Below are 27,323 nucleotides of genomic sequence, written 5' to 3'. Positions count from 1 at the left end.
GATTAAAAGGTGCGCAGGTCTTGCTGGCTTATGGAAATTATGCAAATTGATGTGGGGGCATAAATTTCTGGCTGTGCAGCATTTCAAGTTCACGGGCAGTGGATGTGGCAGCAAGTAAAAGTTGTTGCTTATTATGTAAGGCCCGCTCGGGAACTCGTAACTCTTGCGGCAGGCGGCTGTTCTCAAGGCCATCTTCTGCCGGCCATCTCCTCCGCTGACGGCTTTTGTGTTTATGGGTTTTTAGAAAGTGCGAGTGTGGCGCTGCTGCCCAAACACGACGTTCTGTGGGCCATTAATCTGCGCGAGTGTCTCGAACGAGGCCACATGGATCTCTGCAAATGGATCCATTTTGGGCCTGACCATTTCTGCGTTTCTGCGGTTAGCCAGAGATGAGCGCCTGAAACGAGAAAAATGGTTGCGCGGCGTATAATGTGTTAAATTGAATGTTAATTAGTGGAACCCCTCAGTTGTTGTTGTTATCTCTGTGCCGCACAAGCGCCCCACCCCCCACCCCGAGCCCCACGCTAATGAGCCAGATTGAAGAGCCCACGAAAAAGGTGTCCCAAAGTAGTTCACCCGCCTAAAAACCCGTTGCGTGAATGGAAAAAATATAATATCGTAGATGAGGCAAACCCGTTTGCATGTGCGATTTCGTTCGGTTTTATGTTGAATTTAATTTTAATTTTTATGTGATTATGTTGTTTTTCGTTTGCTAGTTTAGCCATATATGCTCCAAACCCCCGCCCAGTTTAGTGCTGCCATTTTAGCCACTTTACTGCCAAAAGCATATAACAATGTAGCGCTGCTAATAACGTATGCTTACTTGTAGCTTCAAGTAACTATTTTCGCAAATGCAGTTTTCGGACTTAAGTAAGTGATCAGCTCACAGGGCACAAATTTACAAGGTTGCATCTTAAATGTCTTAGTTTTTAGCTATGTACAAGTATTTCCAATTGAATGTCGCACACATGATAAAAGCCACCCGCTGTTGTAGAAATAATTATAAATGTTCTTCTTAATTGCAAATACTTCAATTTCTGAAGATTTTGACAATTAGCTGTCAACTTACTCGTGTGTGGCTGCGAAATCGCACCGCAACCTGCTGTTTGACTTGATTTCATGGTGACGTCTTTGCGGCGGCTTCTTCTTGGTCCGCTGACCGCTCGAGCCGCTCGAGCCGCTCGTCTTCTTCTTCCACGGCGGCTGACGCTTGTGCCGCCGCTGCAGTTGAACGGGCTCGGTCCGAACCGGGGCTTTTCTTCAGAGCCGGCCGGCAGCTATAAATTGACAGCCGGCTCTAGGGACAGGCATCAGTCGCAGCCTCTAGCTCATCCAGCACAGTCGCTTCCAAACGCAACCACCTCAACTCAAGATGGTCAGTGAAGGATTACACGTTCCACCTGAAACGAGGAACCATTTAATATTTTTTTTTCAATTGATTTGAAACTTTTTTTTACGGTGCTTTCCAAATTATGTGTTGTAATGTGAAGTGTGTTGTCCTACTTGCAGAAATTCCTTATCGCCTTCGCCCTGTTCGCCTGCGTGGCCGCCGATGTGAGCCACCTGAGCAACGAGTACCTGCCCCCCGTCCAGAGCTCCTACTCTGCTCCCGCGGTGAGCTACTCCGCTCCAGCCATCCAGCAGTCGTACGCGGCCCCCAGCAGCGAGTACCTGCCTCCCGTGCAGAGCTACTCCGCTCCGGCCGTCCAGAGGACCTACTCCGCACCCTCCGTTAGCTACTCGGCTCCCTCGGTCAGCTACTCCGCTCCTGCCGTCCAGTCGTACTCCGCTCCTGCCGTCCAGTCGTACTCCGCTCCTGCCATCCAGTCGTACTCCGCTCCTGCCGTGAGCTACTCCGCCCCAGCTGTGCAGTCCTACTCCGCTCCTGCCGTCAGCTACTCCGCCCCAGCTGTGCAGTCCTACTCCGCTCCTGCCGTGAGCTACTCCGCCCCAGCTGTCCAGTCCTACTCCGCTCCTGCCGTCAGCTACTCCGCCCCAGCTGTCCAGTCGTACTCCGCTCCTGCCGTCAGCTACTCCGCCCCTGCTGTCCAGTCCTACTCCGCTCCTGCCGTCCAGTCGTACTCCGCTCCTGCCGTCAGCTACTCCTCCTCCTCCGTGGATGTGGGCACCCAGTACGGCTCCAACGGTGGCTACGTCTACAAGAAGTAGGGATCTTGAACGAAGAGGCCTGCAACTGAACACGAAAGAGTGTACATAAATACAAACTGCCCAAAATAACCATATATTTTTTTTTGTTTTGTAATCTTTGTTAACAACGAAAATAAACCGAAACTTCAATAATCCGAATAATTACCTATGTTTTCTTAAATGGGTTTCAATATTTCATAAGAAATATGCGTTTGGGATAATAATTTCCTTTGACAATTTACTTTAAACATAAGTTCAACATATATTTAACAGCACTTCATAGCATAGGTGACCATATTCTCTTAATATCACAATTCTTTAGCAGGATACCAGAATCGCGCGACTTGATTGCGGTTTGGCTGCGGTTTTGGTGCGGTTCGGGCGCGGTTCGGGCGCGGTTCGTGCGCGTTTGGTATCAAAACCGGACTTGCAAAGCAAGTGGTTGGTGGAACTATAAATATGTATGAAACTGGTGCTTAATACTTAAAAGTAGACAAAAGGAGCCACTGCATGAGGCTATAAGCATATAATTAAGTTCATCAATGATATGTCCATACAAAGTAAAGAAGACTTATTGGCATAAGTCATTAATCTAGTGAATTTAATACACGAAAGCTTAGTTCTTTGACTAGTTGACACTTAAACCTGTCGGACAAGAACATAAACATTTAACACGCATCAATGTTAAAAAAACGATTAGCGCTACAATGTAATGTGAAGCTTTGATTAAGCCGCTGGGCTTTTTATGAACAGCTTGCAGCTTTGATGAAACTTGGAAGCTGCGACTATTTCAAGCATTTTCCAAAAGCTTTTAGTGTAAATGTAGCATAAAACTTGATAGTTTCCTTAGCTTCAACACCAAACTTTTAAATATCTCAAAAACTATAACTGACAGATACTTTTTTAAAGACATTTGGACACAATTCCTTAAGTCTTAAGTTAATATACTAAATAAAACCATCCTGCTCGATGTTTTTCGTGTGGTTAGTCAAGACCACAGGTATTAACTTCTAACATTTAGTATACAGCTTCCGGGTGAGCAAGAACTTGAATCTAAATCACATAAAATTGTACCATTATTTTTTCTTTTATGAATCTTTTTCATTATCGCCTCTTTTCTGTGTGCGATGCGCAGATTGACATTAGATTTCGGGAGTTAGTGTATTTATGTAAAATCCGGCCGCTAAATTAATTTTTATAGTTCACTTTTGGCAGCTCCCCTCGCACCTTCGATCAACCCATTCGCGACTATTTATGGTACCTTTGTGATGATGCAAAGCGATTTCCGTCCGCCAAATGGGAAAGTGAAATGAGCCGGCTGCGAATTTATGTAATATGTTGATATGCCGTCTTATATATGGCGGATTTGGAGCCCGTTCCCACATAGCCACCGTCGCCGTGCAAGCTCCCAGAGATCAAACCGCAGCTCGAGATGATGCAGCCATTGGCCATTGTGGTCCTACTTCTGCCCCTGATCCGCGCAGATGTGAGTCACCTGTCCAAGGAATATATACCGCCCAGTGCGGAACAGGAGCCATCCACACGGTCTGCTGACGGCCAGGAGGTCCAGAAGGATCCATCTGGGTTCTATCCCTCGGGTGGACTGCCCCTGCCGCCGGGCTATGCCATTCCCACGGGCAGCAACGTTCCACCGCAGCCTGCCCAGCCTCCAAACTTCCCCCTGCCCATCTATCCACCTTTCTTCGGCTTCGGCGGTGGTCCTGGCGAGCAGGGAGGCGGACCAGGCGGACCAGGCGGCATTGGCCCAGTGCCCTCGGCCTATCCCAATGGAGGCGCATTCCCGGCGGGTCCTCCGAATGCGGCCTTCCAACTGCCTCCGGGTGGTGGTCCTTTCGGTCCGCAGGGAGGTACTTTTCCCCAGGCCGGCGGTTTTCCCCAGGCAGGTGGCTTTCCCCAGGCAGGTGGCTTTCCCCAGGCAGGTGGCTTTCCCCAGGCGGGCGGTTTCCCCCCTCAAGGAGCTGGCTTCCCACTTGGCAATCCTGGCAATGGATTCCCACCGCAGGGAGGTCCCTTCTCACCACAGCCAGGACCGTTCCCACCACAGGGAGGTGCCTTCGGGCCACAGGGAATAGCTGGTAACTTCCCAGGAGGAAACTTCCCCCCACAGGGAGGACCCTTCCAAGGATCCGCATATCGACCGGAGCTCCTGACAGGCCAGGGACTTCCCCTAACAAATGCCCAAGCTCCCTTCCAAGGACCCAGTCCCGCAGGATTCAATGTGCCCGTGGGATTCGGCGGACCGGTGCCCGGCCAGAATCCATACCAGCAATTCGGACCCGGATTCGGTGGACCCGCTCCGCCGGGCTACTCCGATGAGTCGGCAAAGGAGCAGCCAAAGGACGGTGAGAGGACGGTAGTGGCACCACCATTGGCCGATGATCCCAAGAGTGTGGCGGATACGGTGTACGCAACCAACGGCGGCTACGTCTATAAGAAGGCCAAGTGATCCAATGGGGGAGTTCATCAAACAAGTTCGCTATAAATTATGATCCATATTTTGATTTGTATTTTTTGCGCCTGTGTTTTTATTTATTGGTTGGCTCTGGTGGCCATAAAACTGCGGACAGACAAAACAATTGTCTGTATGCTAATCGAAATATTCGCCACAACTGACTGATAACCATAAACGAGACGATCTATCGCCGTTATGGACACATATGTATATTGCCTGGCCAGACATCTGGGTTCATAAACTACATGTGTTGTTTTCAACAGTCAATACAAGGCGATAGAAGGCTGAAATAAAAAACATGATTGGTGGCTTGGGTGTGGACCAGAACCGAGTCCTACGATAATTATGCACACGTTATATACATACGATCAACACGCGGAGTCCCAAAAGGTTTATTGAACTTTGATGTTTCTGGATGGAATTAGCACCGAACTAAATGGTCAAAGTATTAAAATACACGTGCAAATAAAAGTAGAAACTATGCATGGGCTCATTAAAAATTAATCCTAATTCCTATTGAAATTCCAAAGGAAATCTAACTTAAAAACAAATAATTTATATACAAGTTTTCAAAGCTTGACGTCACAGAGATGAAGTAGAAAAAGCTGCCCTTCAAAGGGCAAACTTAATCGAACTAAGTTAATGATCCCTGTAATCTCAGCAAAATTCAAGAATCATCTGTGTTATTTTTGGCTTCACCATATTTTTCATTTGGCAAACCAGTTACCGACGTCAAAGAGTTTCCCCCTAAAGAACATACATGTATGATAATTAACGTCTTTCTTGGACTTAAGATGGTTATCAAAAAGGGGATTTTTCAATAGTTTAAAACCAGACGTATTCAACTTCCATGTTTGGTCACCCGTTTCAAAAGTCTATAGACTTCAACTAGCCCGAATTGATTTTCTATTCAGCTTTTTTTTTATGTCTCCACTGAATTATTGATGTGGCTTTTGATTGTTACCTGCGATTCAGTAAACTCATTAAAAGTCTTTATAATATTTTTTATGGGAATGGCAAAAGCTAAGAAATGTGTTTTTGTCTTTTGGCAGCGCTTTTGTCACCTTTATGACACGCATCATCTAACATCAGTACTACGCACTTGTTGATTGTCTTTTATTTAGTGTTCATTCCTGTCTAATGTTTTGCTATATTTACCACATCATAATAGCAATATACCATGCCATAATTTGAATAAACGTTTGGTTATTTGGTCTGGAGTGCGTATAATTATATATAGTATATACAGTGTTGGAAAAAATAATAGAAACACGTCGGTTGAATCATTGATTTTAAATTTTGTGCTGTATCTGGATTTTGTATCTTAGCCCCTCGTTCGTTGCGTGTGCAAATCGAAGGTGACTTATCCAAATCCAAGCTCATCAGTTTGTTACAATTTTCGCCGGATCCGGACTTCGCTGAATATTCATCACGATCGTGGGCTACAGCTTTAAATATAGAGGCTGTTCGCACAGCAATTAGTCATAATTAAGGCAGACTGTGCCCGCGGTTGTCAGAGGCCCTCAATTTGACATTTTCTTTTGTGGACTCCGAACTTGGCTTGTTTTCAATTTGTCACTTTTCTGCGCTCTTTGTGCGCTTTTTGAGCTTGGAACACCTGGTGCAGGCGAAGATCCGTGTAGCATGGCTATGATACAAAACGGAGGAAATCGCTCATCATAATCTCTGGCACACGCCTACGAGATGCCTATGAATCGTATCGAATCCATGTCGAGATCCAGCCAAACAAACGGGGGCCCTTGATTACCAATAACTTATGGCCCATTTAAAATGTCCGAAGGTTGGACACGTTTCTGCCACCGAATGAGATCTCTATAGATATGTATGCAGTTGGGAAATCAACCAGATGGGCCCTTACACGATAAACATCTTGCCATAAATTCAAAACACACAGCTAAAACAATGGACAAGTCACAGGAAAAATCTCAGACGCTTTTGTGTTCAGAATGTTGTCACTTAACTAATAAATTTTAAAAATGTTGCAAATGTATAATATTTGCCTAACAGCAAAATATGTATAATTTTATTAGGCAAATTTAGTTCAATAAATACTATTATTCAGTCAAGTTTATTACCAGTTGCTAATGTAAAAGAGGAATCCCTAATTCATCCGCACACATCTCTTCAGGTAATGTAACTTGTATAACCAGCTAAAAGCAGAAGTGCAATGCACTTAAGTTAAAGTGCCAAGGTGTCAATTGCCCAGATGGACACAATCCGAGCCGGCAAGCGAATGATAAATATTTGGGCTTTGTTTTCATCATAGATGCACCGAGAGAAAATGATTTGTGGTACAGAAAATCGGGAAAAAGCGAAATAGGAAAATGATGACATATATGATTTTAAAGGTACGTATTAATCTGTTTACATGGAACCAAAAAATGTATATTTCAACAAGAAATATTTTCCTATAATTTAGATTAACACTTACACATTTTTTTGGTCCCCTGTGAAGTGCGCCTTAAATAGATTTTGAGTCCTGAGAGAAAATTAAAAATGCACCATAAAAACTTGGACGTATTTGGCCAATTTGGGCTGTTTGTTATCGCACGAAGTCGTTGGCGAGTGTTCGGTGTGAGTCGTGCTTTTGGCCATTTAATAATCCGCACCGAAATAAGATGTGTTTTGCATGATTTCATTGTTGGCCATCTGCATTAGCATTCCCCCCGCGCCAAGGTATTTGTAACATCTGGCATAGAGACATATCGCACCAATTAAGGGGAAGCTGCCAACTATAAATGCAGACGGGGTCTCCAAGATGGTCATCAGTTAATCGGTTACGTTCGCTCGGTGCACCTCTAGCTTCCTCAGATTAGTGACCCCAGTGAAGATGGTAAGTGGCCATCTCAATTTCGCTTCATTTATTTTTTTCAAGTGATTTACCAAGTGATATGTCGCGCTTTTGTCTCTTGTCCAGAAACCCTCTGCCTTTGTCGTTGTGGCTGCTCTCAGCTTGGTTGTGGTCAGTGGACGCCCGGGCGCCCAGTATCTGCCACCTCTGCCGGCCAAGGAGGTGTCCGCTGCGCCGAGCTTCCAGCAGTTGGTGCAGCCTCAGCTGGAACAGCACATCCAGTCGCAGATCCAGCCCCATGTGGAGTCCATTCAGGCGTCGGTGCCGCTGGCTAGCTTCACCATCCAGCAGCAGTATCAGGGTGCAGCAGCGCCAGCTCCAGTTTCCGTTCCAGCACCTGCTCCAGCGATAATCTCCGCTCCAGCTCCCGCACTTGCACCCGTAGAGATCCAACAGCCGGCTCCGCAGGTGATCTATGAAGCACCCAAGCCGGTGATTGGCATCCAGACGGCGGTGAAGAACGCCTATCTACCACCCACTCCTATCCAGCAATTTGTGCCCGCTCCGGAGCCAGTGGTTGCGCCCATTGTGCCACAGCCGGAGACCATCACTCCAATTGCAATTCCAGTTCCTGCAGTGCAGGAACAGCACCAGGTGATCCAGACCTACTCCTCTCCAGCTCCTGTTCCCGTCGTCCAGCAGACATACTCCGCACCCGCACCAGTTGTACAGGAACAGACTTACACCGCTTCCGCTCCTGTCCAGGCAGTGCAGCAGACATATTCAGCTCCCGCTCTAGTGGCCCAGGAACAAGTCTACAACGCTCCTGCTCTGGTAGCTCAGCAGACTTACTCCGCTCCTGCTCCGGCTGCAGCTCCAGTTCAGGAACAATTCTTCAGTGCTCCTGCCCCAGCCGTTCAGCAGACTTACTCTGCTCCAGTTCCGGCTCCAGTCGTCCAACAGACCTACTCCGCTCCTGCTCCAGTACCTCAGCAGGCTTACTCCGTTCCAGCTGCAGTGGTGCAGCAAGCGGTTCAGGAGGCACCTGTAATTCAGCAGAGCTACTCCGCTCCAGCCCCCGCTCCTGTGATTCAGCAAAGCTACTCTGCTCCAGCTCCTGCCCCAGTGGTTCAGCAGACATACTCCGCTCCAGCTTCTGTGGTTCAAGAGACAATTCAGCGAGCCCCTGTGATCGAGCAGAGTTACTTCGCTCCTGCTCCCGTTCCCGTTTCTCCTCGGTACAGTGGTACCTCCTTCCAGACTCGTCAGCAAGCTCCAGCCCCGGTTCAGGTGTCCCTTCCTGCTCCAGCACCCGTGGTGATCTCGGCTCCCGCTCCGGCTCCAATTGCTATCCCTGCCGCAGCTCCAGCACCTGCCCCAGTTCAGCTGCAACATTCCTTATTATCCGCTGCCCCCATCCAAATCCAACAGCCAGCCCAACCCATTGTGCAGTACTCTCCACCAGTGGTGCAACCGCAGGTGACCTACACCCAGCCCGCTCCAGCTGCCATTCCCCAGCAGGCAGTTCCAGTTTCCAGTCCCGAGGAGATCGGAACCAGCTACGCCGCCAACGGTGGTTACCTGTACAAGTAGGATGCCCGTGAAAGGACCCCAGCGGAGGTCCGAACTCGCATCGAGTTGGGGATTCCACGCTCCACGATAAGCGCTGATTCAGCTGAACTTAGTGTTACGTAGCCAATTTCTAGTACCTTATTGTTAATCAATAAATTGTTTTTGTTATATAAAATGGGCTTTAATTTAAATATATCAAAAGAAAGGGGGAAGTGGTGAGACATTCCATGTGAGTATAAACAGATTATCTATTTCAGAGCGATTTTGAGCAATACTTGGAAATGAAAACCGGTCGTATAGTTGCTTCAGCAACACTGTTTACAATACGGATATGGATACGATAGCCAGAAACCCAGATTATGTCCAATGGCACTGCTATGAGGATCAATTGAAGAGATCCCGCGCTGTTGGGAAGAAGTACCACTGAAAAAGATTTATTAACAATCGCTTTTAACTAATTTGAACGATTTATTTCCAAACTACTGTTCAGTTTCGTTGCACTGAGAGACTTCAGGATTCCTTTGCCATTTAAATACCAAGATATTACCAATAAATCGTTTAATTCCAGTACATATCGCTAGACTTCATCTTCAATGTGGGACTTGAATTATGACCATTTCGCCAAGCGCTAAGCCACCAATTTTGAAATCAACCCAAAGCGGTTTTCAATTATAATAAATTATCAATTAGATACATTATCATCTAATAGCCGAATCGAATACCGAAGCTGCTGATATTTATTAACGTTTCGATCGGCAATTAATAAAGTGTAATTACTGGACTCATAAGAATTAAAAATAGTATCATAATTAATTTGTTAGATGACAAGAGAACGGGAACAAGAATAAATATATAAAATATGACTTTACTGTGTTACAAGGTTACAAGGGGCACCAAAGAACTGGACAAGAGATCTGGGGTACGTCTTCAGGCTATTTCCATACCAGTTTCCCCAAAGTAAGCCATTGTGTTCCGGGTAATTCCCCGCCAATGATTGATGTAGTAACTGCCCAGAACTCGGTTAATATTACTCTTCTTCAAGGCCTCCGGGATGTACGAGTATGTAACACATTGCCTTTGCAAAACGCTGATTCCGCTTTGATGGATGATGGGTAAGTAAGACGGAGGACGGAGTCTTATGAATGGAGTTCGATAACGAGTTTCGTACAGCCCGTGTTTGCCATTTCTCATGTATAGTATATCAACAACATCATCATCTCCGATCGGCGAGCAGAATTGGATTTAGATTCAGAATGAGAATGGGAATGGGAATGGGCATCATAACCAGAAACAGAACCAAAACCAGCAGGGGAGTGAAACAGAGAAAAGTCGGAATATTATGGGCGACTAATGAGCTTCGCAGACGAAAAGCTTCGTTATTATGGCTCTTTTATTTTCTAATGTCGGGTTTTTGGGTATGGACGATATAGTTTGTATTGCCATCGGTCTGCGTTTTGTTCTGGTTTTTTGTAGCGCCTTTTGACATTCGTGTATCAAGTTGGCCAGACATTTTCGGTGACTATAAATAGGCGGATTGGCTGTGGAGAAGGTACTAGTGTTCTCACAACTTCGGTCCCATCAACATGGTAAGCTTCAGATTTCAGAGTGAGCCTGCTCCGCTCCTGCACCGGAATACCCGGAATACAGGGAACTCTTTTGGCCAAATGAGATTCTAAATATTGCTGCTTCCAATCGATTTTAGAAATTCTTCGCCATCCTCTCGCTCGCCCTCCTGGCCGCGGCCTCCGCCGATGTCAGCCACCTGGCCAGCACCTACCTGCCTCCTCAGTCGGCCGCTGCATCCACCAGCTACGAGTCCTACCAGGCCGCTCCCGTCGAGGCCGCCGCCTCCGAGACCTACGTGGCTCCCGTCGCCGCTGCCACCACCTACGAGAGCGAGTCCTACTCCGCCCCAGCTGCCTCCTACACCAGCGAAACCTATGCCGCTCCAGCTGCCGTCGAGGCCGCCGTTGAGACCGCCGCTGAGGAGACCTACGAGCAGCCCGCTGCCAGCTATGTGGCTCCAGTGGTGACCAAGACCACCTACTCCGCCCCAGCTGTCTCCTCCTCCTCTTCCTACTCCGCTCCCGCTGTGGTGGCCAAGACCTACGCCGCCCCCGCTGTTGTGAAGACCTACTCCGCCCCGGCTGTGTCCACCTACACCGCTCCAGTGGTGGCCAAGACTTACTCCGCTCCTGCTGTGTCCACCTACACCGCTCCAGTGGTGGCCAAGACTTACTCCGCTCCTGCTGTGTCCACCTACACCGCTCCAGTGGTGGCCAAGACTTACTCCGCTCCTGCTGTGTCCACCTACTCTGCGCCTGCCGTGTCCGGATACTCTCAGACCTACACCGCCCCCGCTGTGGTCAAGACCTACTCCGCCCCAGCCGTGTCCACCTACACCGCTCCCGCTGTGTCCACCTACACCGCTCCAGTGGTGGCCAAGACCTACACCGCTCCCGCTGTTGTGAAGACCTACTCCGCTCCTGCTGTGTCCACCTACACCGCTCCAGTGGTGGCCAAGACTTACTCCGCCCCAGCTGTGTCCACCTACACCGCTCCCGTTGTGGCCAAGACCTATGCCGCCCCCGCTGTGGTCAAGACTTACTCCGCTCCTGCTGTGTCCACCTACACCGCTCCTGCTGTGTCCACCTACACCGCTCCCGTTGTGGCCAAGACCTACACCGCTCCCGCTGTTGTGAAGACCTACTCCGCTCCTGCTGTGTCCACCTACACCGCTCCCGTTGTGGCCAAGACCTACACCGCTCCCGCCGTGGTCAAGACCTACTCCGCCCCAGCTGTGTCCACCTACACCGCCCCAGTGGTGGCCAAGACCTACTCCGCCCCCGCTGTGGTCAAGACCTACTCCGCCCCAGCCGTGTCCACCTACTCCGCTCCTGCTGTGGTCAGCAGCTACTCCGGATCCTCCGGCACCGTGTACGGCTCCAACGGCGGATACGTCTACTAAAGACTGCATCCCAAAACGAAGCTAATCATACGACGAGAACCTTTTTTTTTCTTACAATAAATCGAATATGCTTAAAACAGAGAAATCTTTCATTTTACACCTAAAAATATACCATTTAATGCATTTTTAGACGACACGATTACCAAACATTCTCATTAATCGAAATACTTGGCATTTGGCGTTTGGTTATTAGGTTTTGTATGACTTAAACTTTTAATATAAACTTTTATATGCTCAATCTTCTATCTATGCTACATATTGCTGACCTAATCCTAGTTCTTTGCAATAATAAAATCCAGCACTTTTCCGGTTTGTCCAGTTCTAAGTTGCTATTCAGACATAAGGAGGCTTAATGGCGATTTCATATATCCGGGAACAAACTAAATTACACCTATTGTTCTGAAAAGACAACAACATATTTTAGATATTCCTTAGATTTGGAAACAATACCTGCAGATGGCTATGCAATTTAGATGTTGTTTAAATTAAAAAACCGTAAAATTCGGCAACCGCAGATTCGATTCCTCGTATAATTAAGACCTGGTTTTAAATAATAGATAGTTAGGCTAAAGCACGATTTTTGGATAATATTTCAGTAATTAAGTTTATGGCACAGCTTCCAAAAATTGCAAATCAATTTTTAAACAACCATAAGTGAAACCCACTTAAATTTCACCTTGTCTCCTTTAAGTCCCATCAAATTGTCATAAAATCGCCGCATCACATCTGCTGGCCAATTAAGCAGTCAACGGTCTCTAGACCATTATTGCAATCCAATTTATGACTTTACCACCCATGAAAATGTGCTAGCAAAATGTTATACAAATCTGAGAATTTGCGATAGAGGAAGCAACGGCTTCGAGAACTCATAAATACGTACACGTATATCAAGCAAAATGATAAATAAACGCGTCTAGCAAACATTTATATGCCATTAAAAGTCGAGCTTATTAATTATACGGATCGAGGTGGGAAAAAAACAAAACCCAAATGAACACCAAGATCGTGCAACTGGCAATGCGAATGTGTGTCTGTTGTCAGGCGAGTCCCACTCTATACCCTATACGGATGTATATATACCCCCATATGGCGAATTGGATGTCCGAATTTGCATTTCTGTTGGCTCTTTCCACTGCCTCATCGGGGTTTCTCTTGTGAATGGGCCAAAGTGCCGTGTGTGCATTATATACACCCGACATATACATATCCGAATATATATAAATCGAAATCGGGTTAATGTCCAAAAACTTGTTATGCGCAAAGCGAGAGCAGGGCGCACATTGCCGGTGAGGCAAAGCCATCGAAAGATCTCAGCGATGAGATCCCCAAGAATCAGGCCATTAACTCGGCGAAAGAGGGCACTTCCTGCAGGCCAGGATATAAAAGGATGCTGCAGATCGGATCGGGAACGCATTGAGCCCTCGTCCGCAGCAGGAAACGCATTTCGGATACGAACTGTTCAACCATGTGGACCAAGTCAAGTGTTGTCATCGTTGCAATGGCGCTGCTAGCAACAACTGGCGCCCAACCCGTAAGCCAAACCGAAATGGAATCGACACTCGGCACCGCCACCACCAGCAGACCCAAGCTGGTCATCGAGGAGATGGAACCGATGCGGTACCACTTCGTCACGGAGCATCGACCCACATCCCTGGGCCAGAGCTACTACCTCAAACCGGGTCAGCCGGTGGCCAGTGTTACCCTGGACTCGGACACCCTGCAGGTGCGGCACGACCAGGACGACGGGAAGCCGGTGGCCAGCAAGCACAACATCCTGTTCGTGGCCTATGCCAAGGAGCTGGCCCAAAAGTCGAAGACCTAATTGATTTAAGGGTATTTTTCAAAATAAATTAAGTAGTGGAAACAAAATTACTTAGAACCATTCTTTCACGCAATTTCGATGATATCTTGAAAAACTAACCCAGCAGATGTTTAATTTAAGCCCGCTTAAATTAATTGTCTTGACCTTCACACGCTACACATTTTCACTGAACAAAAATATAACAACAGAGCACTTCCTTTAATACCAAGCAAATGGGTGATTCAATGCACAGGAAGAATTCGAGAACTAACTACTTTTCTGCGCTGAGGTGACTCCATCCAACCGATCCTCAATCAAAAGTGAGCTGGCGAACAACCCACATTAACTATTCACCTTACTCAAGTACGCAGCTCAAAGCCAAGTCGTGTTTTTGCCATCTTGAAAATGTCCATACCCTAATTGAACCGGGTATGGTGGTTTCGGGAAGCAGGAAATGGCACTCTTCAAAAACATTTTCCTAACCAATATACCAAAATACCAAGATCTCGTAACCGACAACATCGAATGCATCTTCCTAGAATAAATAGTCTAGGCGTTGGTATTTGCATACCCTCATATGGTTTCTCATAATCGCCTTAGTCAAGCTTCATTGACAACAAGAAACAGGTAGTAAATTAAGTGCTCATTATGACAGCTATGGCGATAAATTGTTCAACAAGAAATTCCCCCAAATGACTCTGACATTTTTATGCATGCAAATTGCATGACCATATATGTATGTAGACCTACAAGGGAATTTCTGAGCATCCACAACGATCATATCACCCCGTTTCTTCTTCTGTATTCGGCCATTTTTGTTTGTTGTTAATTCCTCTTCAGTTGGCATTTTGTTTTAATTGTATAAACGCACGCCAAAGACATAAACACTTGGGTACACGCAAAAACATTGGGTACTGCCTGAACATCAAGCCCGATATCCGCGGATTATAATTAATCGCGGCTTTCAGATGCGGGCCTGCATTGCATGAACACCATAAGAACTCAATTCAATCCATGGCGATCCGATCCCCAGTCGCTGAACTGTGAGCTAGCTAACGTCTTGGGGCTTGTATTAGCCGGGATTGAACTTCTCACCCGCGGCAAGGCGAATCATTAATTACTTTCGGCGACTTCCGAAATGGACAGGGCTAAAAATAAACGGTCAAATAAATAGAGTCTACGACATCCTCCTATCGCGCCATTCTTCACTATGCACTGTGCAGCAAGTTTTTGAATCAGTCCACATAATACGAAGTATTAGATACTTGTTTTGGTTGTATCTAACAGATATCAACCCAGTAAGCTGAGGTTGCTTTCCACATATCTGAGCATTATCTTACACCATTTGGGTATACTTAAGTTATCAGTAAGCACTCGGAACCCCTGCCATGCAGGCCAGTGTTGGTTGTGCCAGCAGCAGCCAGCGAAACTATGATCATCAACACCACTAACTCTTGCCGCCCCATTCCATTGCGTTCTAATGGTATTGCTTTTTTGTTTTTTGCGCTTCAGTTCGTTTTCTTTCATTATTTTTTCCTATTTGGTGTGTGCGTCTTTCGGGGATTGAAAGATTTGTACTCACCTGCACACCTATGTGTGTGCTGCTTGGGGTCTAAAGTCTCCTATAAAAGTGTCGGCTCACTTCTGTTGTGCCATCAGTTCCACTTCCCCCAACGCTGAAACAGCAGCTAGAAAACGCTTGAAGCCCAAAGTCCATTAAGATGGTAAGTACATATACAAGTGTTAAATATAAACATACCCGAATGCTGTATGTTGCAGCACTCCATTGCCATTCTGGTTCTGACTCTGGCCACCGTGGGCCTGGTGACACCATTGAGTAACACCTATCTGCCGCCGCAAGTGGGTGCCCAGAGTGGATACAGTGCAGCGGCGTCCAGCTCCTCGGGATCCTATGCAGCTCCTGCGGCCACCTATGCCCGCAGGTCCCACTCCGTGGCAGCTCCTTCCAGGCAGTACCTAGCTCCGGCTGCATCGCATAGTGGCTTCAGCTCGGGAGGCTCCTCCTACTCCGCCCCATCAGTGTCCCACGTCTCGTACTCCGCTCCAGCTGCATCCCGCGTCTCGTACTCCGCACCAGCTGCATCCCACGTCTCGTACTCCGCTCCAGCTATATCCCGCTCCTACGCCGCCCCATCCGTATCACATGGATCGTACTCCTCCGCTTCGCGCACCAGCTACTCCGCTCCCGTGGCCACTCCATCCAGGCAGTACCTAGCACCAGCAGCAGTGTCCCACAGCAGTTACTCCGCTCCCGCCGTGTCGCACAAGAGCTATTCCGCTCCAGCCGTGTCGCATGGCTCCTACTCCTCCTCGGGAGTTTCCAGCGGCTCCTACTCAGCTCCAGTTGCATCCTACAGCTCCTATTCCGCACCAGCCGCCTCCCGCACGAGCTATTCAGCTCCAGTGGCCGCTCCCTCCAGGCAATATCTAGCACCGGCTGCCACCACTTACTCCGCCCCAGCGGTATCCCACGGATCGTCGTACTCCACTTCATCGCTCTCCCATGGTTCGTATGCCGCTCCATCCGTTTCCAGCAGGACCTATGCCGCCCCAGCTGTCTCCCAAGTGAGCTACTCGGGATCGAGCTCGGGATCTGGCCACGGATTCGGATCTGGCTCCAGCCATGGATTGCTCCAAGGATCGGGTCTGCGCTCTGGGCTCGGATCTGGCTTTGGATCCAGCTTCGGATCTGGACACAAGTCCGGCTCCTACGCATCCAATGGAGGATACGAGTACCGTCTGAAGCATTAGGAGGATCACTGCGAAAAATAACGATTATATTACATTTTGTACCCTTTTTTTTTTTTAATTCAATCAAATAAAGTTAAGAAGGCATACAAGTACTTATTTGAGTGTTTACTTCAATTAAATGGATTGGGACTGCGATTAATTAATACTTCTATACTATCTTATGCCATATTTAACTTGGTTCCAATACCAAATGCCGCGACTATTAGCTACCCCTTACTTGGATAAGGAAGGGCGAGGAAAACTTAGATCTATTGCTTGGAAACACTTTCCACTACTCTGTTGCATACTTTTAAACGCGTCTAGCATACCCTTTACACTCTTTACACGCTTCCAACTCCACTTATCTTAATCTGATTTTATAGTGGCATACCTCAAAATGTTCAAATCTGCATTCAAATTTGGAATTTGTTTTATTTTTTTGCAATTTTTCTGATGTATGATGTAGAAATTCAAAAAAATTTAAAAAAGTCCGAAGTCTGAAGTTCTAAACTCCATAACTCAACTTATCTTAATCTTCTCTTAAAACAAAACTCTCACACCGACATTTTTAAAAAAATTGTAAGTTGCTTTTCCTTTTATTATTTTCTCCCAAATTTTTACCGATATTCCACAAAATGTTGAAATTTCTGGTTTGCACTTCCACTAGCTGAGTAACGGGTATCTGATAGTCGGGCAACTCGACTATAGCATTATATCTTGTTCAAATTATAGCTTGGGCGTGAACTCCGTTAGCTCCAACAAATTTCAACTTTGAAGATCTCCAATGAGGAATTTAGAAAACAAGCAAGTCCACCTCCAAGTAAATACATCATGACATTTGTTATTCGTAATTAAGCATTCGAAAATATTTAGTAGCCATTAAAAAAAATTGCTTAGCCGAGAAAAAAGATTAGAGGAATATAGTTGTCTGCTGGCTCCATTGCTGTTGGCCTTCCAGAAATTGGATTCGCGTCACCACTGTGTGCGCCTAGTAGACGTAGCCACCATTACTGCCGTACTTGGTGTCCAGGCCATTGTAGCCGGAGTAACCCGAGTAGCCGGAGTAGCCGCTGTAGCCCGCATTCGCCGGCAAGTAGGCGCGCGAGGGCGTGGCATAGGTGGTGTACTGCGGCACCGCGTAGTTCTTGTAGCTGGACGAGATGATCGGCGAGGCGTAGCCGCCGCCGCCCGAGTAATAGCCGGAGCCGCTCGAGTACGACGGATAGGATGAGTATCCGGAGGAGAAGCCGCCGCTCAACGGTGGCAGATAGCTGCGCGACAAGTGAGACACATCGGCGGCACAGAAGGCCAGGGAGGCGGCGAAGATGGCAAGAATGGTGACGGAGTTCTGCGGAGATGGAATCGTGGGATTAAAAGACACCGGGGATGCGGAGTCACTCAGAAGCTGGCTTAAAGCATGCAACAATATGTTCTGAATAATAAACTTATAACAATAAAAACATGGTTGAAATATCTATTTAAATTCAGAAAATCGTTTGGCCTATTTTTCGAAACGTCTTGAGCACTTACCATTCTGAGAAGCTCGGTGTGATCCTGGGACGGATTGGGGTTCTTGTAGCTGTGTATGCACCGGGTGGACGCTGGCGATCAACTGTTGCTGATCCATCGGCCGAGTGTAGTTTTTATACGCTGCCAAGCTCGAATCGCGATGTGCACCCCAGATACTTTACAACTGATGATTTTAACGCCTTGGCGCGGCGGACATGTCGGCGGACAGGGCCCATTACTCAACGGGCCAGGCAGCAGGCAACCGGACGGCAGAGAAGACTCCATAGACTCCATAGAAGTCCCAGCTGCTCCGAGAAGTTCGTCATGTTCGCTTGTCATCGCGGCTCGTTCGATGTCCCACGACTCATCCGGCATAGAAGCCCCAAATTGTCTGGCCGTGGAAAAACCACGTTCGCCTAATACAGTTCATGCACACGGAGAAAATCTAGTGTAGTAGATCTAAGCGGATACTGAAGTGCATTGCATGTATCGCTAGAATGAAAAAAGGTAACTTTAATATATCAAATATGTTTGGAGATTATGATTTAGGAATAGAATTGAGTAGTAAGTATTATAGTAGTATTGTAAGCATTTAATATGGCAAATATTTAGCAGGCACGCAAACATTGTTCGATTTTATGTGATATGAGGTTTCAGTCTATATGTGCGTATGTGCAAACTTACTTTCAAAACTCCTATTTAAAAAAATGAAGTGCGTAAAATGGCTGCATAAATGTACCTGTTCATTTCTGCAAGTGTATTCCCAGATTTGGTTTTGGCTTCGCGTCAGTTTTGTTTTTACGAGTGCGGCACGCCCCCTACCGCGTGTGAAGTCGAACTCGCACTCTTTTTTTTCCTTAATTATACAAATTTGTGAGTGCTCTTCTGGTTTCTAAGCAATTCAGCAATTCGGGTTTTGTCTCTGATTTTTTATGACATTTCGCGGTGCGGTCTTGTTTATATGTCGTTGCTCATAAATCTCGCGGCATAACCGTTATTAATTGTTGCAATGGGTCATCCAAATGGGTAAATGTTTTTTTTGTGTTTCGGATCCCGTCGTTTCCCACTGCAATAATTTGATTTTTGAATCTTCCAGTCCCCACTGACATCATGAACAGGCAATTAATCACGCTGTATTTGGTGCAATCCTTTTGCGACTTTTGATGGTCAAGTTTTTAAGTGGATGGCGAACGGCGTTGCCACCCAGGTGCGCTATTTAGCATACACTGCAACAAATTGATGTGCGCGTTAATGGCCAAAATGTTTTGCTGTGACTTACTACTGTCATCTGTACATTGCATACACATGGGCTATCATCGATTTGCAAAGAAGAAAATTCCTAAATAAGCACTGCCCAGTTTTTAAATTTGGCTTTAATTTGGTTTTAAAATATTTCGTTTTAAATACCAGTTAAATGATTACCCAGTCTGTACGGTGTGCAGTGCATCTGGTCACACTGAAATAACGGTGTTTTTCCAAAGCCCTGCGATCGACGTCATCCACTGGAACCGAACGGTTTTCCTCGTTCAATTCGCTTTCAGCTTTCCAAGCTGCAAGCCACACTTTCTGATTTCCGTTCCCGTTTTAATTTTAGTTCAGCAGTCCTGCGTGTTAATTATCGTGCAAATATTGTGTGTGTTTCGTGTTGAATGTGCCAGGCCGAGCACCAGGTGCCCCCCAGCGAGCAAAGGATCCGGCTAGCGAGCCCGAAGATGACCGTCAGTCCGCGAGGATTCAACCTAACCTCGCAGACACGCGCTCACCCCACCAGTGGTGGCTCTCAGTCGTCCAGTGGTTACGCGAATTGCCAGCGAGCACATCCCATCCTCAATGGACGCCACGTGGCCATCTCGCTGCTGCTGCTCCTTGGCCTTTGCGGTGCTACTGCTGCCGGCACGCCGGGATCAGAGGACACGCGGTGCAATGCGGGACAATTCCAGTGCAGAGACGGCGGCTGCATCTTACAGGCGAAGATGTGCGACGGACGCGGAGACTGCAAGGACAGCTCGGATGAATTGGACTGCGGTGAGCATGGGTGGAACAGGATAGGTTATGCTCCTAAGTGCTCCTGAGTTCGCGGGTTAGGCAATCCTAGCTAGAGATACTCCATCCTCATGATACTCCAACACCATTATCGCCATTATAAAAACGTGCTTTGGAATTTCTTCTTAATGTTCAAATTATACCATATTAACTTCTTTACATACCGGATATCCAGACTACCGACTGTGCCGACCGCCACATTGGTTCCCGTGTGCCCAGCCACACGGAGCCTGCCTGGCAGCGGAACTAATGTGCAACGGCATCGACAACTGTCCCGGCGGCGAGGATGAGCTCAACTGCCCGGTGCGGCCGGGATTTCGATTCGGGGACACCGCTCATCGCATGCGCAACTGCAGCAAGTACGAGTTCATGTGCGAGCAGGATCGCACCTGCATTCCCATTGATTTTATGTGCGACGGCCGGGCGGACTGCGCTGACAAGTCGGACGAGGTGGCCGGCTGCAAGCAGGCGGAGGCCACCTGCTCCGCCGAGGGACACCTCTGCGACAACGGACGGTGCTTGCGGCGGAAGCATTGGGTCTGCGATGGCGTGGACGATTGCGGCGATGGAAGCGATGAAAGAGGATGCCGTGAGTCACAGTCCTATTTGAATACTTCAAACCGGATATTGTTTAACCATGCGACTCTCCCTTCTTTAAGAAAATCTGTGTAAGCCAGAGAAGGGTAAATTCCTGTGCCGGAACCAGGAAACCTGTCTGACGCTGAGCGAAGTGTGCGATGGACACAGCGACTGCTCCGACGGAAGCGATGAGACCGAGCTTTGCCACTCCAAGCCGGGCTGCGATGGGAAGAATTGTGTTCTGGGATCCAAGTGCCACATGATGCCGACCGGCGGAGCGGAGTGTATCTGCCCAAGGGGATTCCGGCTGGCCAAATTCGAGGACAAGTGCGAGGACATTGACGAGTGCAAGGAGCAAGATGATCTGTGCAGCCAGGGATGCGAGAACACATCGGGTGGTTATCGATGCGTCTGTGATGCGGGCTATCTGCCGGACAAGGATAATCGCACGTGTCGCGCCGTCGTTCACGGATCCATAGAACAGCAGCCCCTTCTGCTGTACACCACTCAGATGACGATTATGGGAATGCATCTGCACGAGGATAACGTGCGAAACCATGTCTACCAGGTGGCCGGGAATCTAAGCAAGGTCATTGGCGTGGCCTACGATGGCAGCCACATCTATTGGACCAACATCCAGAACGAAGCGGAAAGCATTGTGAAGGCAAACGGAGACGGTTCGCATGCGGAGATCCTGCTGACCTCGGGCCTGGATGCGCCAGAGGACCTGGCTGTGGACTGGCTGACGCAGAACATCTACTTCTCGGACAACATAATGCGGCATATAGCCGTGTGCTCGAACGATGGCCTCAACTGTGCCGTGCTGGTCACCCAGGACGTCCACCAGCCGCGATCACTGGCTGTTTGGCCCCAGAAGGGCCTGATGTTCTGGACGGATTGGGGCGAAAAGCCGATGATAGGGCGCGCATCCATGGACGGCAGTCGGTCGCGGCCCATTGTCAGCGACAACATCGAGTGGCCCAATGGGATTGCATTGGACATGCACCAGCAAAGAATCTACTGGGTGGATGCCAAGTTAGGAAGCGTCCAAACGGTTCGACCCGACGGCACTGGTCGGCGCACGGTGCTGGACGGCATGCTGAAGCATCCCTATGGCCTGGCCATATTCGAGGATCAGCTGTACTGGTCAGACTGGGCAACGAAAAGTGTGCATGCCTGCCACAAATTCTCCGGCAAGGATCACCGCATACTGGCCAAGGATCGTACCATTTACGCCGTGCACATTTATCATCCAGCCAAGCAGCCCATCTCCTCCCATGGCTGCGAAAATGCCAAGTGCTCGCACCTGTGCCTGCTGGCCGAACCCGAAATTGGTGGTCACAGCTGCGCCTGTCCGGATGGCATGCGACTGGCGCCGGATCAGCAGCGCTGCATGCTGATGGAGAAGCGCCAACGGCTGTTCATCGGCCTGGGCCAGGCCCTCCTCGAGGTCGAGCACACCGCCTTTGGCCGCCACCAGGTGAGCAAGTCGTACACGCTGCCTTGCTTGATCAACGAAATGGTCTACAATCGCATCAATGGCAGCCTGATTATAGCGGACAATGACCAGCGATTGATCCTGGAGTTTCAGCCAGAGCACCACGAGACCAACGTCCTGGTCCGCTCCAATCTGGGCAATGTGAGTGCCCTGGCCTTCGACCATCTGAGCAGGAATCTGTATTGGGCGGATATGGAGCGGGGTGCGATTGAGATGCTCTCCCTGCAGACGCGCCACCGTGCCCTGATCCGTTTCTTTCCGGGCCAGGAGGTGCCCATTGGGCTCACTGTCATGCCCGCGGAGGGCTACCTGTATGTTGTGCTCAAGGCCAAGCGGCACAGCCACATCGACAAGATACCGCTGAGCGGCAAGGGCGAGCAGGTCCATGTGTTCGAGGACGATCTGGGCGATGATGACATCAAGCTGATCACCGATTACGAGACCAAAACGCTCTTCTGGTCAGACAGCGATCTGGGCAGGATTAGCTACTCAAATTACAAGGTGCCGCACAGCCAAATCTTCCGGGGCAAACTTAGGCGTCCCTATAGCCTGGCCATGGTGCATCACGATCTGTTCTGGAATGAATTGGGCACGCCAAGGATTTACTGGACGCACAAGAGCAATATGGGCCCCCGAAAGGTGATCGATGTAATGGAGAAGGGCGATCCCGCCGCCATTCTGCCATACGTGCCCGTGGCCATGCCTAATGGAATCCCGCTGGCCGCCAGCTCGCCCGCCGCCCTGGAATCGCATCCCTGCCAGCTGCAGAATGGCGGCTGTTCCCACATCTGTGTGGGCGAGGGACCCTACCACTCGATCTGCCTGTGCCCGGCCGGATTCGTTTACCGTGATGCTGGCAACCGCACCTGCGTGGAGGCTCTGGACTGTGAGTTCCGTTGCCACAGTGGCGAGTGCCTCACAATGAATCACCGCTGCAACGGACGACGCGACTGCGTGGACAACTCGGATGAGATGAACTGCGACGAGGAGCATCGTCGCAAGCCGAAGGTTATGTGCTCGCCCAGCCAGTTCGCCTGCCACAGCGGGGAGCAGTGCGTCGACAAGGAGCGACGATGCGACAACCGCAAGGATTGCCACGACCATTCGGATGAGCAGCACTGCGAGATGTTCGGTAAGCGAATCGAGAAGCACTTGGGTCGTAACGAATAAGTCTAACACTTCCTCCACAGACAAGACAAAGAAGTGTCATGTCCATCAGCATGCCTGCGACAATGGAAAGTGCGTGGACTCGAGCCTGGTCTGCGATGGAACCAATGACTGCGGCGATAATTCCGACGAGATGCTGTGCGAGGCGACATCGCGTTGCGAACAGGGAATGTTCCAGTGCGGCAGCGGATCCTGCATCGCGGGCACCTGGGAGTGCGACGGGCGGATCGATTGCAGCGACGGATCCGACGAGCACGACAAGTGCGCCCATCGCACCTGTCCACCGGACATGCACCGCTGTCTGCTGGGTCAGTGCCTGGACCGGAGACTGGTGTGCGATGGCCACAACGACTGCGGCGATAAGTCCGACGAACTGAATTGCGGCACGGACTCATCCACGGCGAACATATCCTGCACGGAGGACCAGTTCCAATGCACGAGCAATCTAAAGATCTGTTTGCCGTCTGCGGTGCGCTGCAATGGCACCGCTGAGTGTCCCCGCGGCGAGGATGAGGCCGACTGCGGTGATGTGTGCAGCATCTATGAGTTCAAGTGCCGCTCCGGTCGAGAGTGCATACGGCGGGAGTTCCGCTGCGATGGCCAGAAGGACTGCGGCGACGGCAGTGACGAGCTGAGCTGCGAACTGGAAAAGGGTAACCACAATCAGAGCCAGATTCAGCCATGGAGCACCTCGAGTCGGGCCTGCCGGCCACATCTTTTTGACTGTCAAGACGGCGAGTGTGTGGACTTGTCGCGGGTGTGCAACAGTTTTCCGGACTGCACCAACGGCCATGACGAGGGTCCCAAATGCGCCACCGCCTGCCGATCCGCTTCGGGTCGCCAGGTGTGCCAGCACAAGTGCCGCGCCACGCCAGCCGGCGCCGTGTGCTCCTGCTTCGATGGCTATCGCCTGGACGCGGATCAGAAGAGCTGTTTGGACATTGACGAGTGCCAGGAGCAGCAGCCATGCGCCCAGCTGTGCGAGAACACCCTCGGCGGCTTCCAGTGCCAGTGCCATGCGGACTTTATGCTGCGCCAGGATCGGGTTAGCTGCAAGAGCCTTCAGTCCGGCGCCACCCTGCTCTTCAGCAGCTTCAACGAAGTGCGCAACCTGAGCGAACAACCCGTAATGCTCAATGTGGCCTGGTCGGCGAATGATTCTCGGATCACTGGTTTTGACGTGGACATGCACCGGCAAATGGGCTACTTTTCCGCCGAGGACGAAGGCATCATCTACCAGATCGATCTGCAAACGAAGATGATTGTGCGGGCCCTGGGCCTGCCGACACCGACGAAACTCTCCGTGGATTGGGTCACTGGAAATGTTTATGTGCTGAGTGGGGCGCAGGAGATCCAAGCGTGCAGTTTCGAGGGACGCATGTGCGGCAGAATAGTGCACGTTAAGAGTCCCAAGCACGTGAAGCATCTGGCTGCGGATGGCTACCACGGCAGGATCTTCTACATAGTTATACGCACCGAGGGCTATGGCCAGACGAGCTCCGAGATCCACATGGCCCGGCTGGACGGCAGTCGCAGGGATATGCTGCTGCAGCGCAGCGAGAGCTTCATGACAGCCCTGACCACCGATCCGCACCAGCAGCTCTTGTACTTTGTGGACCAGCATGCACGCACCCTGGAGAGGATTAGCTATAGGTTAAAAATGGGAACCTTGCGCCGTCCGGAGATCATGCTGCAGAAGTCCAACGCTCTGATGCACCCGTCCGGGCTGAGTGTGTACGAAAATAATGCCTTCATCGTGAACCTGGGCTCCGTGGAAGCGGTGCAGTGTGCCCTCTACGGATCCCGCATCTGTCACAAGATCAGCCTGAACGTGCTAAACGCCCAGGACATTGTGGTGGCGGGCAAGTCGCGTCAGCCACAGAAGACGTCGCATCCCTGCGCCCATGCCCATTGCCATGGACTGTGCCTGCAGGCGGACTACGGCTACGAGTGCATGTGCGCCAATCGGCTGGTGGCCGAAGGCGAGCGGTGTCCCCATGGCTCCGGCAATGAGGTGGCCGTATTGGGTTCGGCCAACAGCATGGAATTGGAGCAGGAGCATACCGGCCACATTCACTGGCTGATGGCACTACTCATCCTGGTCGCCGGAGCACTGATCGCCGGACTCGGGTACATGTACTATCAGTACCGGCAGCGCGGCCACACGGATCTCAACATTAACATGCATTTCCAGAATCCGCTGGCGACGCTCGCCGGCACCAAAGGATTCCTGGAGCACGAACGCGCCGAGGCGGGAGTCGGTTTCGCCTCGGAAACGGGCACAGCATCCAGCCGCGGCAGCAACGACACATTCACCACCACCAGCGCCTCGTCCTCGTTCGCGGCTCAGCAGTTTAGTGTGCCGAACGCGCTCCAGCGATTGCTCCGGCCGCGGCAGGCGACGTCCGGCGATCCGATGGCTCAGGAATTGCTTCTCGAGAGCCCCAGAGTGAGTACGCAGTCGGGTCAGAAGGCCGCGGAAGATATGTGATGATTCCCATTCCCCTCCGATCAACAGGAAAGCAACCTACACTCGCTGGACGGTGGCGGAGGAGAATGCGGAGCTGGGCGGCAGGTGCCGAACATCCTGGTGGCTGACGTGGACGACGATGCCGCCAAATCAGCCAGATCAGCACAGTTCGGCGGAAATTACGCAGGCAATGATGCGAATGCACGATTTGTGTCGTAAATGAGGAAATGTTTTCTCGCTGTTCGTTGTTTATTATTCTATGTATTTATTGTAGCTTTAAATGATATTGTATTTAAATGTTAATCGGTGATTGGAGTTTATAAAGATGGCTAAATATCAAAAACTAAATCAGTTGTTTTCTATTTTTTCAATGTTGGCAAAAGATAGTTAAAAAAGTTTTTTAAAGATTTTCCTAAAAATATTTTAAATCGGTTAGGATACTTTTTCCCTTAAAAACACTTAACATGCACACTTAAAATGCTGCTTACCTGTTAACCACACTTGGCTCGTGCGCAGCAGCCCTAATGTAAGCGTCGCACTCGAAGCTGCCGCATTTGGCGGGAAGGTAGCCAGAGCGCTCATCTCCAGCGGCTGGCAGTCTGGCAACGTCGCCGGCTGTAGCACATCGTTGTTGTGTATTGTAATTCGTATTTATTGTCTTGATTTCCGCCGTGCAAAGTGCATCTGAATGCAATATCGGATCTGTGCAAGGTTCTTGCCCTTTCGCTGGTCGCTGGTGCGCAGCCTGTTGATCGCTGCCAGCGTCACCACCGCCATCGCAATTCCGCCGGCATTCGCCACAGCGAGCAGTCGCCACAGCGAGCAGTCGCCACAGTAGCTGCTTCTCTTCCAGTGCCACCAGCTCCAATTCCACTTCCAGTGCCTGCTCCAAGATGGGCGACCACCAACCAGCGGCGGCGGCGGCGGCAGAGGGATCCTCCGCAGCCGGCGAGTTCGTCTACCAGGCGGGCAGCAGTTCGGTGGCATTTGTGACCACGCCGGATCGGGAGTCCGCCAGGAAGCTGGCCCGCAGCATCATCGAGCATAAGTTGGCCGCCTGCGTGAACATTGTGCCCCAAATCGACTCCGTCTACATGTGGGAGGGCAAGATCAACGAGGACTCCGAGTATCTGATGATGGTCAAGACGCGCACCAGCCGCATCGACGACCTGAGCAAGTTCGTCCGCGAGAATCATCCTTACAGCGTAGCCGAGGTCATCTCGCTGCCCATCCAGAATGGCAATCCGCCGTATCTCGATTGGATCGCACAGACGGTGCCTAAGAAGGTCGAGAGCCAAGACTAAATCGAATTTGTAATCCCTTTAATGGAAATAAAACGCTCATCTAAGGCAGCAAACTGCTTATTTTTCAAATATTCTCAAGGGCGGCATTTTCGAGTGTTGCCACTCTTTGTTAGATGGTAATTTGTCTGAAAAGCAAAACATTTTATTATATTATTGTTTTTTGGTTCCTATCTGAATAAATATTAATTGTTGCGTTGGGGCCGAACATCTTATTACGCGGTTACACGA

At 49.6% G+C, this 27,323-nt stretch overlaps 9 protein-coding genes across 10 annotated transcripts; 8 read left to right on the top strand and 1 right to left on the bottom strand.

Moving 5' to 3' along the window:
* The first annotated feature begins 1,276 nt into the window (after positions 1–1,276).
* LOC6550785 (cuticle protein 16.5) lies at positions 1,277–2,304 on the top strand. Its single transcript, XM_026981761.1, has 2 exons — positions 1,277–1,375; positions 1,510–2,304. Exons 1-2 carry the CDS (start codon positions 1,373–1,375, stop codon positions 2,167–2,169), a joined length of 663 nt encoding a protein of 220 aa, XP_026837562.1. The 5' UTR covers positions 1,277–1,372; the 3' UTR covers positions 2,170–2,304.
* A 1,258-nt stretch (positions 2,305–3,562) lies between these two features.
* Positions 3,563–4,615, top strand: LOC6550784 (collagen alpha-1(III) chain). The gene is made up of 2 exons (XM_001978165.2): positions 3,563–4,016; positions 4,071–4,615. Exons 1-2 carry the CDS (start codon positions 3,581–3,583, stop codon positions 4,613–4,615), a joined length of 981 nt encoding a protein of 326 aa, XP_001978201.2. The 5' UTR covers positions 3,563–3,580.
* A 2,763-nt stretch (positions 4,616–7,378) lies between these two features.
* Positions 7,379–9,038, top strand: LOC6550232 (calphotin). Its single transcript, XM_026981759.1, has 2 exons — positions 7,379–7,475; positions 7,560–9,038. Exons 1-2 carry the CDS (start codon positions 7,473–7,475, stop codon positions 9,024–9,026), a joined length of 1,470 nt encoding a protein of 489 aa, XP_026837560.1. The 5' UTR covers positions 7,379–7,472; the 3' UTR covers positions 9,027–9,038.
* Positions 9,039–10,490: 1,452 nt separating this feature from the next.
* Positions 10,491–12,009, top strand: LOC6550231 (cuticle protein). The gene is made up of 2 exons (XM_001978163.3): positions 10,491–10,591; positions 10,708–12,009. Exons 1-2 carry the CDS (start codon positions 10,589–10,591, stop codon positions 11,971–11,973), a joined length of 1,269 nt encoding a protein of 422 aa, XP_001978199.2. The 5' UTR covers positions 10,491–10,588; the 3' UTR covers positions 11,974–12,009.
* A 1,386-nt stretch (positions 12,010–13,395) lies between these two features.
* Positions 13,396–13,979, top strand: LOC6550230. Its single transcript, XM_001978162.3, has one exon. It carries the CDS (start codon positions 13,439–13,441, stop codon positions 13,793–13,795), a length of 357 nt encoding a protein of 118 aa, XP_001978198.1. The 5' UTR covers positions 13,396–13,438; the 3' UTR covers positions 13,796–13,979.
* Positions 13,980–15,403: 1,424 nt separating this feature from the next.
* LOC6550229 (flocculation protein FLO11) lies at positions 15,404–16,546 on the top strand. The gene is made up of 2 exons (XM_001978161.2): positions 15,404–15,498; positions 15,554–16,546. Exons 1-2 carry the CDS (start codon positions 15,496–15,498, stop codon positions 16,544–16,546), a joined length of 996 nt encoding a protein of 331 aa, XP_001978197.2. The 5' UTR covers positions 15,404–15,495.
* Positions 16,547–17,362: 816 nt separating this feature from the next.
* LOC6550228 (prisilkin-39) lies at positions 17,363–18,176 on the bottom strand. 2 transcript variants are annotated; one of them, XM_001978160.3, is made up of 2 exons: positions 18,065–18,176; positions 17,363–17,896 (listed from the first exon to the last, which is right to left on the bottom strand). In XM_001978160.3, exons 1-2 carry the CDS (start codon positions 18,150–18,152, stop codon positions 17,514–17,516), a joined length of 471 nt encoding a protein of 156 aa, XP_001978196.2. In that variant the 5' UTR covers positions 18,153–18,176; the 3' UTR covers positions 17,363–17,513. The 2 variants fall into 2 exon arrangements, with proteins under 2 accessions (XP_001978196.2, XP_026837842.1); XM_026982041.1 differs by having other exon boundaries at positions 17,363–17,873; positions 18,056–18,166.
* A 1,293-nt stretch (positions 18,177–19,469) lies between these two features.
* Positions 19,470–26,139, top strand: LOC6550227 (putative vitellogenin receptor). Its single transcript, XM_001978159.3, has 5 exons — positions 19,470–20,059; positions 20,253–20,666; positions 20,737–23,286; positions 23,345–25,770; positions 25,840–26,139. Exons 1-5 carry the CDS (start codon positions 19,684–19,686, stop codon positions 26,008–26,010), a joined length of 5,937 nt encoding a protein of 1,978 aa, XP_001978195.1. The 5' UTR covers positions 19,470–19,683; the 3' UTR covers positions 26,011–26,139.
* A 211-nt stretch (positions 26,140–26,350) lies between these two features.
* LOC6550226 (protein CutA homolog) lies at positions 26,351–27,148 on the top strand. Its single transcript, XM_001978158.3, is given in 2 exon segments — positions 26,351–26,610; positions 26,612–27,148. Coding segments are annotated over 2 exon segments (615 nt in total). The 5' UTR covers positions 26,351–26,479; the 3' UTR covers positions 27,096–27,148.
* Positions 27,149–27,323: the final 175 nt, after the last annotated feature.

This window comes from Drosophila erecta, unplaced genomic scaffold, assembly GCF_003286155.1.
Source record: "Drosophila erecta strain 14021-0224.00,06,07 unplaced genomic scaffold, DereRS2 tig00000126-arrow-pilon, whole genome shotgun sequence".
Taxonomy (NCBI): Eukaryota; Metazoa; Arthropoda; class Insecta; order Diptera; family Drosophilidae; genus Drosophila; species Drosophila erecta.
The sequence above is the reverse complement of the archived record's forward strand: the minus strand, read 5'-3'. Positions and strand labels throughout refer to the sequence as shown.

Coding starts and splice junctions, on each gene's coding strand:
- LOC6550228 (XM_001978160.3), bottom strand. CDS start 18,152: ATGGATCAGCAACAGTTGATCGCCAGCGTCCACCCGGTGCATACACAG. Junction 17,897..18,064: donor CCCAGGATCACACCGAGCTT/CTCAGAATGGTA, acceptor CGGTGTCTTTTA/ATCCCACGATTCCATCTCCG.
- LOC6550227 (XM_001978159.3), top strand. CDS start 19,684: ATGTGCCAGGCCGAGCACCAGGTGCCCCCCAGCGAGCAAAGGATCCGG. Junction 20,060..20,252: donor CTCGGATGAATTGGACTGCG/GTGAGCATGGGT, acceptor CCGGATATCCAG/ACTACCGACTGTGCCGACCG. Junction 25,771..25,839: donor TGCTTCTCGAGAGCCCCAGA/GTGAGTACGCAG, acceptor TCCGATCAACAG/GAAAGCAACCTACACTCGCT.
- LOC6550230 (XM_001978162.3), top strand. CDS start 13,439: ATGTGGACCAAGTCAAGTGTTGTCATCGTTGCAATGGCGCTGCTAGCA.
- LOC6550784 (XM_001978165.2), top strand. CDS start 3,581: ATGATGCAGCCATTGGCCATTGTGGTCCTACTTCTGCCCCTGATCCGC. Junction 4,017..4,070: donor TCCTTTCGGTCCGCAGGGAG/GTACTTTTCCCC, acceptor TTCCCCAGGCAG/GTGGCTTTCCCCAGGCAGGT.